Below are 14,595 nucleotides of genomic sequence, written 5' to 3'. Positions count from 1 at the left end.
CCCTCCACCTTCCCAGTGCCGGAGCAGGGAAACCATCAGACCACATACCGGCGCCACCCCGGCAGGGTTACGAGGCGGAAGAGACAGTCGTGCGGACGCTGTGCGTGCCCTCTTCGATCCGCCGAGCCTCCTAGAAGAAACCCGCCACCACCTGACCTCCCGCGTGCCCACGGAGATGCACTCAGAGTGAGGGCAGACCACGCTCTCACTCTGTCCCGAGAGCCACCACGGGACAGAGGACCTGCCCTCCCTGCAGGGGCTGGCCCGCCGGCGGAGCCACGTCAGGAAACCGTTCCGTGGGATTCAGGCGCCCGACTCGGTCCTCTCGCCCCGAGCCCCTGCTCCAGACACGCGCACACACGCGGGCCAACAACCAGCTGCAGCTGTTATCCACGGCCACCCAAGTGGGAAGCCAGAAGGCCACCAACATCAGAATCGGGACCGGCCACAGAGCCACGAGGCGGCCCACGGGAGTGACAAGAGCACCAGGTGAGCTGAGAGAGGAGCGTGACTGATGGGGCCGTTCCAGCTACGCGGGGACACAGGTCCAGACGTGGGAGGACACAGGGGAGGACATCCCCGGGGAAACTCAGGCACAGTGCAGGGTTCCCCCTGGCCGGGGGCGGGAACAAAGTGGCCGACGGCCAGCAGGCACCTGCCCTCCTTGCTCGCCCTGGGGCTGCACAAGGCTTCTGGGAAGCATCAGAGGCAGGACACTCCCCAAAGTGTCACCTGGAGCCACGCACAGCACCCCAGGTGTTACTTCCAGAACCCTCCACGGCACGAGGACTTTGAACCGCCCACTGTACAGGCACGAGGCCAAGTGCACACACGCAGGCGTGCGTGCACAGAAGGCGCGTCACCCACAGGCAAGGTGGCCCTGGGTCGTGTGAAGCAACCAAGGAAGAGGCAACTCGGACGGAGACAGCCGGGAGCCGGACGCGGGCGGGCGTTCGCGTGACCTCAGTCCCCCGCTGGCACCGGGGTCACGGCCTTCTGCAACACTGGGTATGTCAGATACTGAAATGCCAAACTGTGAAGTAAGATGCTGGGATTCGCTTTAGGAGAGAATGACAGCCCGCCGCACACGCGGGCAGGGAGCAGTCGGAAGGAACCAGCAACCGAGACGCCGCGAAGCGCTGGGCTGGTGCGCGGGCTGGTGGCAACCAGTCTCGCGATTTCAGCGTCAGCTGGCGAGTTCCGAGCATAACAGCACCTTTTCCTTCATCTGCAGACTCGTCCTGATGCCGGGGCAAGAAACGCGCTCCCCAGTGGCCCCGAGTCGGGGCGGGGGGGTGGACAGGAACTCCTGCCGCCGAGGCTGGGCGACGCAGGGAGGGTCCGGGTCATTCCTCTGGGCTTCTGCTCCGCACAGCCGGCTGCGCTCCAGCAACTACGGCAAGGGCGCCGGCGCCGCCCCCGAGCTTCCGCCCCCGCCTCGCCCGGCCCTCTGGCCCCCACACCTGCCAACGGGGCCACACGGGCTGAGGTGCGGGGGCCACAGCGACAGCAGGCCGTGCTGTGCGTCAGCCTGGCGAGGTCCCTGCTGTCATCCTCAGCCCCCATGGGTCACAGAGGGAACGGAGACCCAGCGTTTGTCACAGAGACTGAGAAAAGAGATCTACCAAAGGAATCACAGTTCACGCGTGAATGTTTAAAGAGACGAAATAGAAGGCCTCTGTGCACAAGAGACATCAAGCCCAAGCAGGCAGGGAAATCTAGGGGTTCACTGAACACCACAGAGGACCCCTCCGTAACCCGAGACCATCTCAACAGCAATGACGGGGGTGTGAAGCAAGTTCTCCCACAGACAGGAGGAGATCCCAACACAAACCCAAGGGACACGTGCGCGGACTCCCCACCCAGCCGCAGCCAAGGAACACGGGGCCGGCCCTGGCTGAGCCCACAAGGTGCACGCCACGCTCTGGCTTGGAAGATCAGGGGCGAGGGTGATGCAGGAGGGAGGCTCCCCACCGCACGGCCAGGAAGAAGCTCCAAAGTTCGGAACTCCCCGGGGCCTTCAGCAGGCGTCAGAGACCAACCGGGGTGTACGCTGTGGCCACGCCAGGACCCAGGACCCAGGCCCATCACGGCACAGGTCATCAGGGCAGAGCCGGTCCTCTGTGGTCCCCTCGGTCAGGAGCCTTCCTGACCTCCGTTCCAGGACCAGGCCCGGGCCCCGGCCCTGGGTGTTGCCATGGGCTCCTGGACCCGAGTAAGCAGCCCGCGACCACAGCAGGCCCCACACACTGGGAAACACGGGACACGCGGTCACTCACCGAGCCGCACCGAGGCAACCCAGCGGCTGACCTTGTTCTTACAGCTTCAAGAGCTCCCTGAACTGAGACAAAATCGACGAAGGTCAGGCAGGCTGGGCGACACTTACTGCACACAAGAATGTTTAAAAAAAAAAAAAAAATCACAGTTTTGATAGTTCTGCAAAAAAAACTTAGCAAATTTACAACAAAACTGTCAAGTAATTAAGGCAAGGCACTTCACACATGAACTTAAACTGCTAATTAAAATCCCCTCGCTTAATTGACTACATTTGCATATCATTCAACTTGGGAGCACAATTTTTTTAATGGTTTGGGCAACACAGTTGTAACGCCAGGAAGCAGGAGGCAGCAGGTAAGGCGGAGCCAGCAGTACCCACCGCAGCCACGCGGCCACACCGGGAGCGGCCGCCCAGACTGCACCCGAGCCGCAGGGGTCACCCACCCCAACGGGGCCAGCCAGCCCGGGGCCAGCTCCCGATGCAGCTCCTGCTCTTGCTGCGGTCCAGGGCCCCCCACCCAGGGGGAGAGGAGGAGACCTGCTCACTGCGGCCAGGGCTGAGGACAGCACCTCCCTGCTGCCCAGCGCTTCTGCCTCAACCGCCCCCACCCCAGAGGGGAACGCCCGGCAGATTCCAGAACCACATGTGGGACGCGCGCACCTGTCCCTTCCTCCAGGGAGAGGGTTGGTTCCCAGCTTCGCCAGCAGCACTCCTGACTGTCCCCTTCCTCCCTGGTTCGTCCACGTGCTCACCAAGCGCCAGCCCTGCCATTCGAGAAACATACAGCTCCCTGTGCCAAGGGGCCCAACCAGCGCCGGGGCTCAGGGGAGGGCAGACCCCGAGCTTAGCACGACACACGGAACTCGGCTGGCCAGGGCGGCTTTGGGATCCGGACTGGGCACCATGAGGCCCAGGCAGATGAGAGGCCGTGGGTGTTCCACACGGGGGTTGCTGTGTGACCCTTAGCGCAGAGCCCGAGTAGGCGGCAGACCAGCGTGCACGCCCCCCACGGCTGGACCACACGGGTCTGCAGAGACGACAGGCATTTCTGGTCCCAACGGTTTCCACGCAGCACCGAGGGGCTCTGAACAGAGAACGTCTGGCAATTAGAAGCATGCGTCCACAAGAATGGGCAGACAGCACAAGTGGTGCCCAAACCGCCACGGCCCCATGCAAGGAGGGAGCACCACCACGGGTACCACGAGACCCACGGACGCCACACGCAGCAGCAATGACAACGGCAAACTCCAGGTCTGAGTACACAGAGACAGAAGATCGGATGTGAAAACGGAGCTTCCTCGAGGTGGGAAAGGGGGCACGGCCTGGTGCCCGCCAGCCTACCCCCACTACTGGCCCCGAGAAGCCTCACCTCCCAGTCAGGCAGGCACCGTGGGGCTGGGATCACAAAGAGACACTCAGCTGACAGCAGACAGACGTGGCCAGGGCACGAGAAGCTGGCTCTGCTCCGAAGGGAAGGCAGACCTGGCCCACCACCACAGGGACTCACAGGTCATCCAGACACCCCCAGCCTCAGACCCAGGCAGCCCACCAGCCTCGCTCCAGGGTCCCTGCAGGCTGCTGGTGATGGACGTGGCTGCGCTTCCCCCAGAATGTGGGGCCGGGGCAGCACTGGGGTCCCTTCCTGCTCATGAAGCAGGACAGACCTTCCCCTCCTCCCCACCCCCTGCTGCACAGCCCACTGGGAAGAGCGGGCTGCAAAGGAGAACATGCCACCAGGCCTAGGCTCCGGGCAGGTCCCCAGGCATGAAGTCACAACCAACCGGTTCCTATGATGATGCAGGCAGTTCCTGTGGGACAGAGGAGCTACCTGACACTGATCAGAAGACCCCAAGCCACAGCCACCACCCACACCCCCATGCCTGATGTGCTCCCAGCAGGCTCAGCCCCATTCCTTCCCATCGGCCTGTCCTGTGGGCTCAGCCCCAGGGGCTGGGATTCGCAGCTGAGCTGCCATCATGTGACTGCCACCCCACCTGCCACCTTGTATGTGGCCTCAGGGGCAGAGCTAGGAGGAGAAGGGCCACCCCGGAACCCCACCAGCACCCTGGGCCCTTAGACCCCCACAACCCAGCTCACCCTCGGGACAGGAGGAGCCCCTGGCTGGGGCTTCCCTGCAGCCACACAGCAGCCCTACAGCCAGCCCTCCTGCCACCCCCCCCCCCACAGCGCTGTTCCTCCGCACCAAGCAACACAGGGGGTCCCACGGGAAGCCTGTTCTCAACAAGACACGTTTCTTTTCAAAGTAGGCCGCTCCTATCCCGACAGAAGCCACATCGGGGCAGGCACCACGGCCAGGCCAGTCCACTTCCAGAGCTGACAATACCTTCGTCCCACAGCAGAAGCCAAGCATCTGGGTTCAAATAAAGGTTTCGAGCACCCCCCACGGGTCTAAGCAAGCCACCTTCTTCAAGCCACGCCACACGACCAGGACGAGTGGCACCTCAGGGGACATCAGTCTGCCCGAGAGAGTTCCTACACCTCGCCTTCTCCAGCTAAGAGCAGAGCTGCCCTAAAGCCCCCAACAACCAGTGGTTTCATGCCTCTGTGAGTCATTCAAGGAGTATTCGTTCTGGGGACCCAGCGGTGACCAGCCTGCGCCCTCCATGAGGCTGACAACATGACCACAAACACACAGATCCCAGGCCCACCGCAACAAGGGCAGCCCGGAGAACCAAGCCCGGCAGCCAGACCACAGCAGGCTGCGAGGCCCAGAGCGCACCGAGACTTCCTGAATCACCACCTAAAGCTGAAAACCACCAAGTCGACGCGCCCTTTGATTCCTTCTAAGTCAAACAGTTACCGCAGATAAAACACAAACGCCGCACACACGACGACCTCCCGTTTCCCAGGCTCCTGCCAAGACCCCTCTGGAAGCCCATCTGCTCACCAGCACGGAAGACACGAGGATCACCAAAGGGACAAGAACGTCTGGCAAACGCCAGCGCAGCACGCAGGCCCCACGCTGCAGAGAACGGCACCCCGGCCAGCGGCAGCCCACGCACAGGCGCCCCGGCCACTCCGCTCCTCCTCCCGGCGCCGCCCTCATGCCCACCACCTCTCGTCCACATCACGCCCAAGCCCGGGCCCCCTCAGTAAGGAAGGGGACGAGCCGCGGCGAGTGCCGGAAGTAGAGGGCCTTCCCCTCGCCCCCCAAACCAGCTCCCAAGCTCTGTGACCGGCAAGACCGCCCCACCTCGCTGAGCGCCTCCAGCGATGCTGCCGGCAGAGGCTGGAGGGCGTCCGGGCCGGCCTCTAGAACCGTGTCCCCGACCCATGAAGAACAGCGTAAGAGCTACAGCTGATCCCACCGCCAGCCCTGGGGACAGGCTAGAGGCTTCCCGGGCGTGACCTGAGTCTGCCTGGACACGCCACACCTGGTCCCGGGGGAGTGAGCAGCCTCTGAGACGTGGGGCGGGGTGGGGAACCGTGCTGTGCTCGCACACGCAACAGGGGACCATGTACGTAGCCCCCCAAGGGCCACCCACACCTCTTCATCCCCTCGGATAACCCAACGCTACCCGAAACCTGCTTCGGAGCAAGCGAGGCCGTGCGGGGCGGAGCCACCGCCACACACAGCCCCACACCCCAGGAAACGACTTCCTGTCCCTTCTTAGCAACTCTGATCTGCCCCCCACATCTGAAATGCTCGATAAACAGAAAATGGGGAGCAATGGGCATGGTCCCCAGGCCACGCCCAGGCTGCGGCCCAATGCCCCGCCCCCGCCCCCCTCGCCGGTTTCCCCTCTTCCTCGGGGACCGCAAACCCAGAGGGCGAGGGCCTGACCTAGAATGGAGGCCTTCTCCCACCGCCGCGCTCACAGACCTGAAGGAAATCATTCAGCCTCTATATTTTGACTCAAAACAAAGAAACTTTTAAAAAACATTTCAGTTGAAACTTGCATAATTCCTCCAGTGGAGAAATCCTCCCGACTTTCGCAATCCTTAGAAAGAGACACATTATTGCTGCTTGTGGAACACTCTCCGGGCCACAAAGAGTCCGGCCGCCAGCCTCGGCCACCGCCCGCGGTCGCCGCCCGCCAGACAGCTGGGGCTGCCCCGGAAGCACCGCCTCCCCCCCCAGGTCCCCGCAGCCAGGGGTGTGGGGCGGGGCTCGGTCACACTCCCCCAGACTTCCTCCTGCTCCCGGCCTGTCTGCCCTGGCCCGACATCTCAGACACACATTGCACAAACCGGCTGCCGAAGGCTGAGAAACCGAGACGCCCAGAGTCCGTGACCCTACTCCCAAGGCTCCGTGCTGCCTGGGGGCCCCGGTGAGGTAGCAGGAGCAGACAAAGATCACCCAATGACCCTGCTGCCCCAGGCCGGCTGCCGCCCTGGGAAAACTCCAGAGGCTAGGGACCCGGTCCAGCTCCAAAAACGGGTCCTGGAAACAGCAGGATGGCCGACAGAGGAGCAGGCAGACAGACGGACAGGCAGCCCCCGCCTGGAGGACCGTCCAGACACGGCTCTGCACACCCAGACAGGCCGAGGCACCTGGCCGGCCCTCCCCACTCTCACACAGCCCACGGCGGGGCACAGGGAGAAAGCAGAGGCCTCGTTCAAGCTGCCGCGGCCCCCATGGGAGACGACTCCCAACCTTCACTCTGGGGCCTCCATCCGGGCAGGCGACCAGACCAACTGGCAGACCCCATCCTTGTGCTTGGCGGGGGGAGGGGCGGGGGGAGGAGCCAAAGCCCATCCAGGGTTACCCCTGAGATAATTCGGAGCATCAGCTGAGATGGTTCCCCACGTCCTCAGCCAAGTGTCTGGAGGCAGAAGATCACCACGGAACCCCACAAAAGCCTACAGCAAAACAAGGGGACAAAGGGGCAACTGACCCTCTGAATCTCTGCCCACACAACAGACGGCATCAGGGTAAAGCACGGCCCCCCCAGGAAAGAGGGGGTCCCAGATGATGCACACGGTCAGAGTCTGCTCCCGCCTGAAGGAAGGTTCCTGACGGCACTCCTTCCCAAGAGAACTCCAGCGTAAAGGAGCGAACTGCGCCTCGCTAAGGAGGGTCCACGGGCTGGAACCCCCTTCCCGGCCGGTGCACTTAGAAGCTGCAGTCACTCTCCAACGGGGCCACGAGACACCAGGCCACCAGCGCCGCTGGCCGGGCCTCTACTTTCAGAAAACACCGCCCTGTGACCAGGGTAAAGTCTCAGGTGACAGAAGACGTCCCATGTGAGGAATTCAGACAAACCCAGTCACCGGCACTCACGCCACCGCGGGGCCCTGGAGCACAACGACCCACGCGACAAGCCCCTCCAAGAACTCAGGGGCTCGAGAAACACACACAGGCCAGACTCTCCAACCCGAGAAGCGGGACACCCCGCAGGACAGCAGTTCCAAGGAGCGCGTTTCTGGAGCCCAAGCACAGCCCTGCGGTCGGCCAGACGGGGAAGCCTCTGGTGGCCCCGCAAGGAGCCAGGCCCCACGCAGCAGCCACGCCGGCGGCAACAATGTCTGCCTCTGACAGCCACCGGCCTGACTCAGCCCAAATACCGTGAGCAACAAGCCGGAGGGGCAGGGACAGAAGCAAGGGGGCAGAGGAGCGGAGACGTCTCCGCGTCCCCACCTCCTCGCCACATGGCCCCCAGCACCAAAATGACGCATCCCCGCCCCAACCTGACAGCGGACACCTGCACGCCCTAGGAAGATCGACACCGCCGTCACACCGCTTACTAGGGTCCCCACTTCACACACGAGGACACGGACACACAGACAGTTGAAGCCACTGGCGCGAGGTCATGCAGCCAGCAGAGGCACGATGAGGCTCCCGGAGCAGCCCCATGGGGTTCCGCAGCTGGACTGGGCCACTGCGGGACACCGAGGACAGCAACTAGAGGTGGCTCCCCGGCACCCCAGAGGCCCCTCCCGGCCCCGGCGGCAGTGGAGCACTGACCGAGTCTCCAGCTGGCAGGAGCCCCGGGCGGCACTTCAGTCCCACAGCCTGGAACACACTCCAGCTCCCGTGGCCTCCACAGAACCCCAGGCCCCAGGGGAGCCGTGTCCCCTACAAAGAGAATTCCAGCACACTCTTTGTTCCCTGCTCTCCTCATCCTCGGTGAGTCGAAACCACTAAACTGACCTACCCAACAACTGGAAACGTTCCCAAACCGATTCCACAAATAAGCTGTCAAAGGCGGGGAGAAGGCGCGATCAGAGACGGACAGGGCTTTGGGGGGGGGTGCGACGGGGTGGGGGGGTCTTCCCAAGCAGCTCCTCTCGGCGCACGTCGGCTCTGGGCAGCCGGGGGTCCCTCCCACCTTGAGCTCCACCCGCCTGACTCGGAGCCCTCAGCACGCACACGGACGAGCACGTGGCTGCGCCAGGACATTTAAAGAGAACGACGCACCCCATGACTCCCAACTGCGTGGTCACAGAGCCAAGGCAGCAGGCAGAGCCCCGAACACAGGCCGAGCAGAGAAGCTGGCGAGCGGGGCGTCCGCGGGGTGGCAGAGCCAGCAGCAGAGCCCCCCAGCGCCCCAGGAAGCCCAGCGCCGGGAGCCCGGTCCGGCCCACCAGCTCGAGGACAGCGGGCTGGCACTGTGGCCCGGGGACCCCACCCACTCAGGCTAAGCCGCTCTTCCTATCCGTGGGGAAATTCCTGTTTCCTCCGCGAAGGAGCTTCAGGGCAGCATCAGAGAAAGCACGGAAGAAGAAAGGCCGCTCCGAGCGGCTCCCGGGAAGGCCGGCGCGCACACCGGCACCGGCCTCCGCTCCCGGGGCCGCCGGGCATGGTCCCACGGCTCCCCACGCAGGGCCCGGGCCTGGCGCCTTCCCTGAGCCGGGGATGGCCGCGCCCAGAACCACAGCGCCCAGGGCCGCGGCTGTGACAAAGGGCCAGCCCCTGGGAGCCGGAGACCACCCCACACAGCCCTCGCGCCCCCCGACTCGGACACCGACACGGACACAGCCTGCCCGACAAGGGCCCCTGCCCCGGCGCGGCCACTAACTGCTGTCGGAGGCCCCCCAGGCCGCAGTGGCCGCGGAAGGTCCGGGCACCCCAAACAGAAAAGCCCGCGGTTCACAGAGGGTGCCCATCCCGCCACCCGTCACCGAGTCATCCGAAATCAAACGCTTGGGCCTTTCCTGCCAGCACCCCCTGCTCAGACCCCCCCCACCCCCTGCCCGGCCTGGCCCAACCCTGCCCCACAGTCTGCGTCCCGGCGGCCACCCGGGCGGCGCCAGAGCCGCGGGCAGGAGCGCCGCGGGCAGGAGCGCCGCGGGAGGCCTGTGCAGGCGCCCACGGCGGCCCCCTCCGAGCACAGTCAACAGGCCCCTCCATCCCCAGCCCCCTCTCTGCTCACCGAGACGCTGACACTCCGCTGGAGGGGCGCCCGGAGAAAACCGGGCGGGAGCATCTATTCACAGATTTAGAAAAAGAAGTTTGATGCAGTAGCTGAATTAATGAGGCCTCCTCAGAATAGCTGAGCCGATGCAGCATTCCGTGTGTGCCACCGAATAAGCCTGGGGGCTCCGAAGCGGAGTCGCAAACGCGGGGGGAGGGCAGGACACCAGGAAGACTCGGCGAGGACCGCCACTGAGGGCTCTCGGCGTCCAGCGGCCCGGGAGCTCCCCAGCCGGCTCCCCAGCCAGGTCACAGGTCCTCTGCCCCGCAAGTGACAGAGCCCGGGCCAGGGGCCCCCCCAGGCCCACAGCGTCTCAGAGAGAGGGGGACACGGAAACAGGCGTGTCCAAAACGAGCCGCAGGCCAGGAGCTACTCCTGTGAGGGCCCCAGGAGCCCGCTGACCAGGCCTCAGGCCCGGGGCCAAGCGGCCCCGGCCCCCACACGGCAGTGCCCACACGCTGGGACTCCCACCGAGGCAGGCCCGCGGAAACCCAGCGGCAGCTGCCGAGCCGCGGCCCCCGCCACCGCGGCCTGGACACCCGGCCTCGTTTCCGTCTCCCAAGACTTCAAGGCGCAAACAGGCCCCATCGGCCCAGTTCTGCCTGCTGAGGACCAGCGGCAAGCACCCCTCTGCCTGCGAGCGGGGGCCGGGGGGGCCTCGGTCTGCACGCCCCTCGCGGCCCCCCGAGGAATGCCTAGGCCTGCGGCTGCAGCCTGGGCCCAGCCCGGATCCCACTTCCCAGGACTCGGAGCGAGAGCGCGAGAGCGCGGCAGCCCCCCAGGGCAGCGGCGGCGGCCTCGGGAAGGCTTCTCCGCCCCGCTAGCCGGCCCCCAGACCACCGAGGCCCCCCCGCGCCAAGCCCGCTGGCGCGTCACGGGCTCGAGCCGGAGGACCTTCCCGCACGACCGTCGACGGGGACGCCGACGCTACCCTGAATTTCTTCAAAATAAACCCAAATGCTGCGAAAATCTCCGAGTTGCACAGACCGAGTCCCCGGCCCAGGAGGGCCCCCCAGCTTCCAGGCCCTGGGACCCAGCGCCCCGGTGTCCCCCCACGCCCACAGCCGCAGGGACACTCACCCGGGGCACCCGCCGCTTGTACTTGTTGCCGTAGTCAAACTTCTCCTTCACGTCGTCCAGACAGCGGCCGAGGCGCGCCTGCTCCTCCTTGCCCGTGTAGTCCTGGCTCAGCAGGATGTAGGCCCGCCAGTTGGCCGAGTCGAAGCCCCAGTGGCAGGTCCGGTTCTCCAGCGCCTTGTGCGAGTGCACCACGAACTTGTGCGGGGGGTACATGAGGCGGCAGTCGAGGCACTGGATGCAGGCGGCGCTGGGGCTGCTGTAGAGCTCGGGCACCAGCAGCCCCTTGCACTTGCCGAAGCACTCGTGGTACACGCGCACGCTGCGCTCGCTGAGCTCCAGGCCCAGCGCCAGGCTGGCGGCCAGCTCCTTCTTGCAGGGCGGCGGGTAGGCGCCGCCGTACAGCAGCGCGTTGCACAGGCGCTCGGCGTCCGTCTTGGTGATGAGCCCGCACGAGGGCGCCGAGAAGGGCAGGATGCCCATGACTTTGAGGATCTCCAGCTGGTCCGCCGTGCAGCGCGAGCAATAGATGTGCAGCTCGTCGCACACCGAGTTGATCTGCTGCAGCGAGAAGTCGCGCAGCACCGAGTTGAGGATCTGCGGCAGGCACAGGCGCTTCTCGCCGCCCACCACGAAGCACGAGATGGTCTCGCCCTCCAGCACGGTCTCGCAGCGCTCGGTGGAGCGGTCGGACGGCATGAAGAAGGGCCCGGGGAGCACCGGCGGCGGCGGCTGGATGGCCGGCAGGTGCAGCACGGGCGGCGGCTCGGCGGCCGCGGGCACCGGCGCCGGCACCGCAGCCGCGCTGGCCTCCTTGGCGCTCTCCTTCTTGTAGGCCTCCTGCGCCCAGCGCGCCGAGAAGGCGGCCGGGCCGCCCAGCGAGCTCATGGAGCTCAGGTGGAACTGCTCCAGCGTCTTCTGCAGCCCCGGGTGCGGCTGGAAGCCGCCGCGGCCGCCCGCCGCCGCCTCCATGCTGCGCTCCGGCTCCCCGGGCCGCTCCCGCTCCCGCGCCCCCGGGCCCCCGCGGCCCCCGCCGCCGCCCCGCGCGCCCCGGCGGCGCCCCCGGCCCCGGCCCCGGCCGCCCCCCGCCGCCGGCTCCCGCCCGATCACGGCCGCGGCCTCGGCCTCGCCCGGAGGCGCGAAGGGGTAGGCGGGCGGGGCGAAGGGGTCCCGCCGCTGGAGCCCGCCGGCACCCGGGCCCGGCGCCACATCCACGCGCCCCGCGCCGCGCCCGCCGCCGCCGCCGCCGCCGCCGCCGCCCGGGCCCCCCGCGCGCCCCCCGCGCGCCCCCCGGGCCCTAGGCGCGGGGCATGCCCCTGCGCGCGCCGCCAACGCCAACGCCAACGCTCGCGGGCCCGGGGCTCGCGGGGGGCGCGCGGGCAGGTGCCGGCGCCGCGAGGCGCGAATCGCCGCGGCGGTCGAGGCCGAGGGGCCCGGGAGGAGCGGGGGCGCGGGCGCGGGGCCCGCCGGGCCGTCCTCGCGCGGCGCGCCGCCGCCGCCCCGCTCCTCCCACCGCGCGGCGCCCGCCCGGCTCGTCCCGGCGGCGCTGGCCGGCCGCGTCGCGCCCGCCGCCGGCCGCCCCGGCCCGGCCCGCGCCCGCCCCGCCGCCCGCGCCCGGCTCCGCGGCCCGCCCGCCCCGCCTGCGCGCGCGGCTTCCGGGGCGGCGGCAGCGCCTGTGGCGGCGGCCCTCAGAGCGCGGCGGCGGCGGCGGCGGAGGCGCGGGGCGCGGCGCACATCCTCCCGGCGGCTCGCTCCGGCTCGGACTGAGCGCCGGGCGCTGAGCTCACGCCGCCGCCCCGCCCCGCGCCGCCCCGCCCCGCCCCGCGCCGCCGCCCCGCCCCGCGCGCCGTCGGGAGCCGCGCGTCCGCCTCAGCCGAGCGCCGGCCAGGAATGCGACCGCCTCCCGGCCTGGCTCTTCCAGGAACGCGCGCTCCCCCCGCGCCGCCACCACCCAGCCCGGGGCTCGGGCCGGCTCGGCCGCACTCGGGCCCGTCCGCCAGGGACTCGGCTCCGCTCGGCCGAGACTCGGCTCGGCTCGGCCCCGCCCGCCCCGGACTCGGCCCCGCTCGACCCCGCTCGTACCCGCTCGGCCCCGCTCGGCCCCCGCTCGGCCCCGCTCGGCCCCGCTCGGCTCCGCTCGGCCCCGCCCGCCGGAAGGGCGCTCGGCGGGGGCGGTGGCGGCGGCCGTGGCCCCCCTTCCGGCCGAGGCCGCTTCCTGCGTGGCTGGGAAGGCGCCGGTTCCGCCGCCGCCGCCGCCACCGCCGCCGCCGGGGCCCAGAAACCCACACGCGGCCCCCGCCACAACCGCAGACTCGCGGAGGGGCGGGCAGGACGGGGGTGCCGCGCCACGCGACCGTGGGGAACCCCGCACACGACGGGGCCAGCCCCGGGCCCGACCCGGGCCCCGTCGAAGGACGGGGACGCCACGGGGGTCCCTGCACGTTAGGACTGCCCCGGCCGAGGCGACCCCGCGCGGGCGCGCACCCGACGCAGCCTGTCCCCGCGCCCCCGCACGTGCAGGCCGCAGCCCCCCACCCGACCGAGCGCCCGGCCACCCCGTGCCCTGCGCCCTGGTCGGCGCGCGCCGCGGGCAGGCCCAGCCGCCGCAGGGCAGGACGGCTGGCTCCACGGGGCCAAGCCCTCTCCGGGAGCGCTGGCCGGGGTCAAGCCTGGGGGGAGTCCTGGGAACCTCGGGCAGGCGGCCTGACCCCCGACCCCGGCAGGGCAGCCACTTAGCGTCTGGAGGGCGTCTGCGGCAGAGCCGGCGGGACACGCCGCTGTGGGTCCTTCCCGGGACTGGGGTGTCCCCGGGGGTGGGCGAAGACGGGGGTCCCCAAGCGGGACTGGCTAGGTCGCCCCCAGGTGAGGCAGCGTCTTAGCGGGGGCCGAGGAGGTGGGGACTGGACATCCCAGAGACGGTTCTGTCTGTCTGTGCTCCAGCCGGACGCGGATGGACAGTCCAGCCGAGCTAGGCAGTGGCGCCTTCTGTGCCACAGGACAAGGACCCAAGTTTCTAAATACCCCTTCTGGGTATTGCACTGGGGGACACGTGAAGAGCACCCCGGAGCCGGGCACAGGTGAGAGGGCCGAGCCCGCTTCAGCCTGGGTGAGCTTCCCCTGAGGGCAGCCTGTCACCCCCTGCTCCTGCCTCCCCAGTGGAGGCTGAAACTGCCCCCAGCCCAGAGCTCCTGGCGGGTGGCACCGGCCCTGCGGAGCTGACCTGTCATCTCTACAGGCCCAGGCTGCCCTGAGGTGCAGGCAGGTGTCTGGAGAGGCCACCCCAGCCCTGCATGGCCGCAGGCGCAGGGAGACCCCGAGGAGGGGCCGGAGACTCAGGAGCCGAGCTCCATCCGGAAGCGACCACTCTCCTCTGTGAGCACGAGCCTTCCCCTCCGCCTGCCTGTGCCTAGGCCTGTCCCACCCACCCTTCTCGCGGATCCCCCCAGGAGCAGCCGCCCAACAAGAGGCTTGTCTCTTGGCGACATGAAACTCAGAAGGAGTATTTAAACCCAAACAAAGGGACTTCGTGCTTGTTTGGGGACATCATTCTCTTGACCCCCATTTGGGGCCAAAAAAGTTCATTTATGTTGCACCCTGAGAGGGTTGGTTCCTTCTCTGTGGACTTGAATTCCACACAGCTCAGGAGGTGGCTGGGGCACTGGTGGGGGGAGCTGGAGACGGTTTCCAGCCAAGCGCAGAATTTCTCTCGCTCTGTTGGCCAAGCGGGCCCTCCCACGGGGGCCCTGAGCCCGTGGTCCTCTTGAAGGACAGTGCCTGGATCAAACGGGCCACTTCCCTCTACATCCTCTGGCTTTATAGGGGTCTAGGGACGAGTCCCACGAAGGCAGGGGGCAACATTTT

At 67.8% G+C, this 14,595-nt stretch overlaps 2 protein-coding genes across 4 annotated transcripts in view; one reads left to right on the top strand and one right to left on the bottom strand.

Annotated features, from left to right (window-relative positions):
• The window catches only part of SKI (SKI proto-oncogene), a 67,092-nt gene extending 55,127 nt beyond the window's left edge, over positions 1-11,965 (bottom strand). Inside the window, exon 1 of one of the 3 annotated variants that reach the window (XM_059135912.1) lies at positions 10,738-11,965. In XM_059135912.1, the coding sequence (XP_058991895.1) occupies positions 10,738-11,706 (969 nt within the window). In that variant the 5' untranslated portion in view covers positions 11,707-11,965. The remainder of the gene's footprint in view (positions 1-10,737) is intronic. The other 2 variants (XM_059135911.1, XM_059135910.1) reach the window with 2 other exon arrangements.
• FAAP20 (FA core complex associated protein 20) overlaps positions 11,705-14,595 on the top strand; it is a 27,228-nt gene continuing 24,337 nt past the window's right edge. The window contains exons 1-3 of the mRNA XM_059137281.1: positions 11,705-11,779; positions 11,885-12,450; positions 12,656-13,596. Coding sequence (XP_058993264.1) covers positions 11,705-11,779; positions 11,885-12,450; positions 12,656-13,596 — 1,582 coding nt within the window. The remainder of the gene's footprint in view (positions 11,780-11,884; positions 12,451-12,655; positions 13,597-14,595) is intronic.

This window comes from Mustela lutreola, chromosome 10 (genome assembly GCF_030435805.1).
Source record: "Mustela lutreola isolate mMusLut2 chromosome 10, mMusLut2.pri, whole genome shotgun sequence".
NCBI lineage: Eukaryota > Metazoa > Chordata > Mammalia > Carnivora > Mustelidae > Mustela > Mustela lutreola.
Note: the sequence above shows the minus strand (reverse complement) of the source record. Positions and strands in the feature narration are given on the sequence as shown.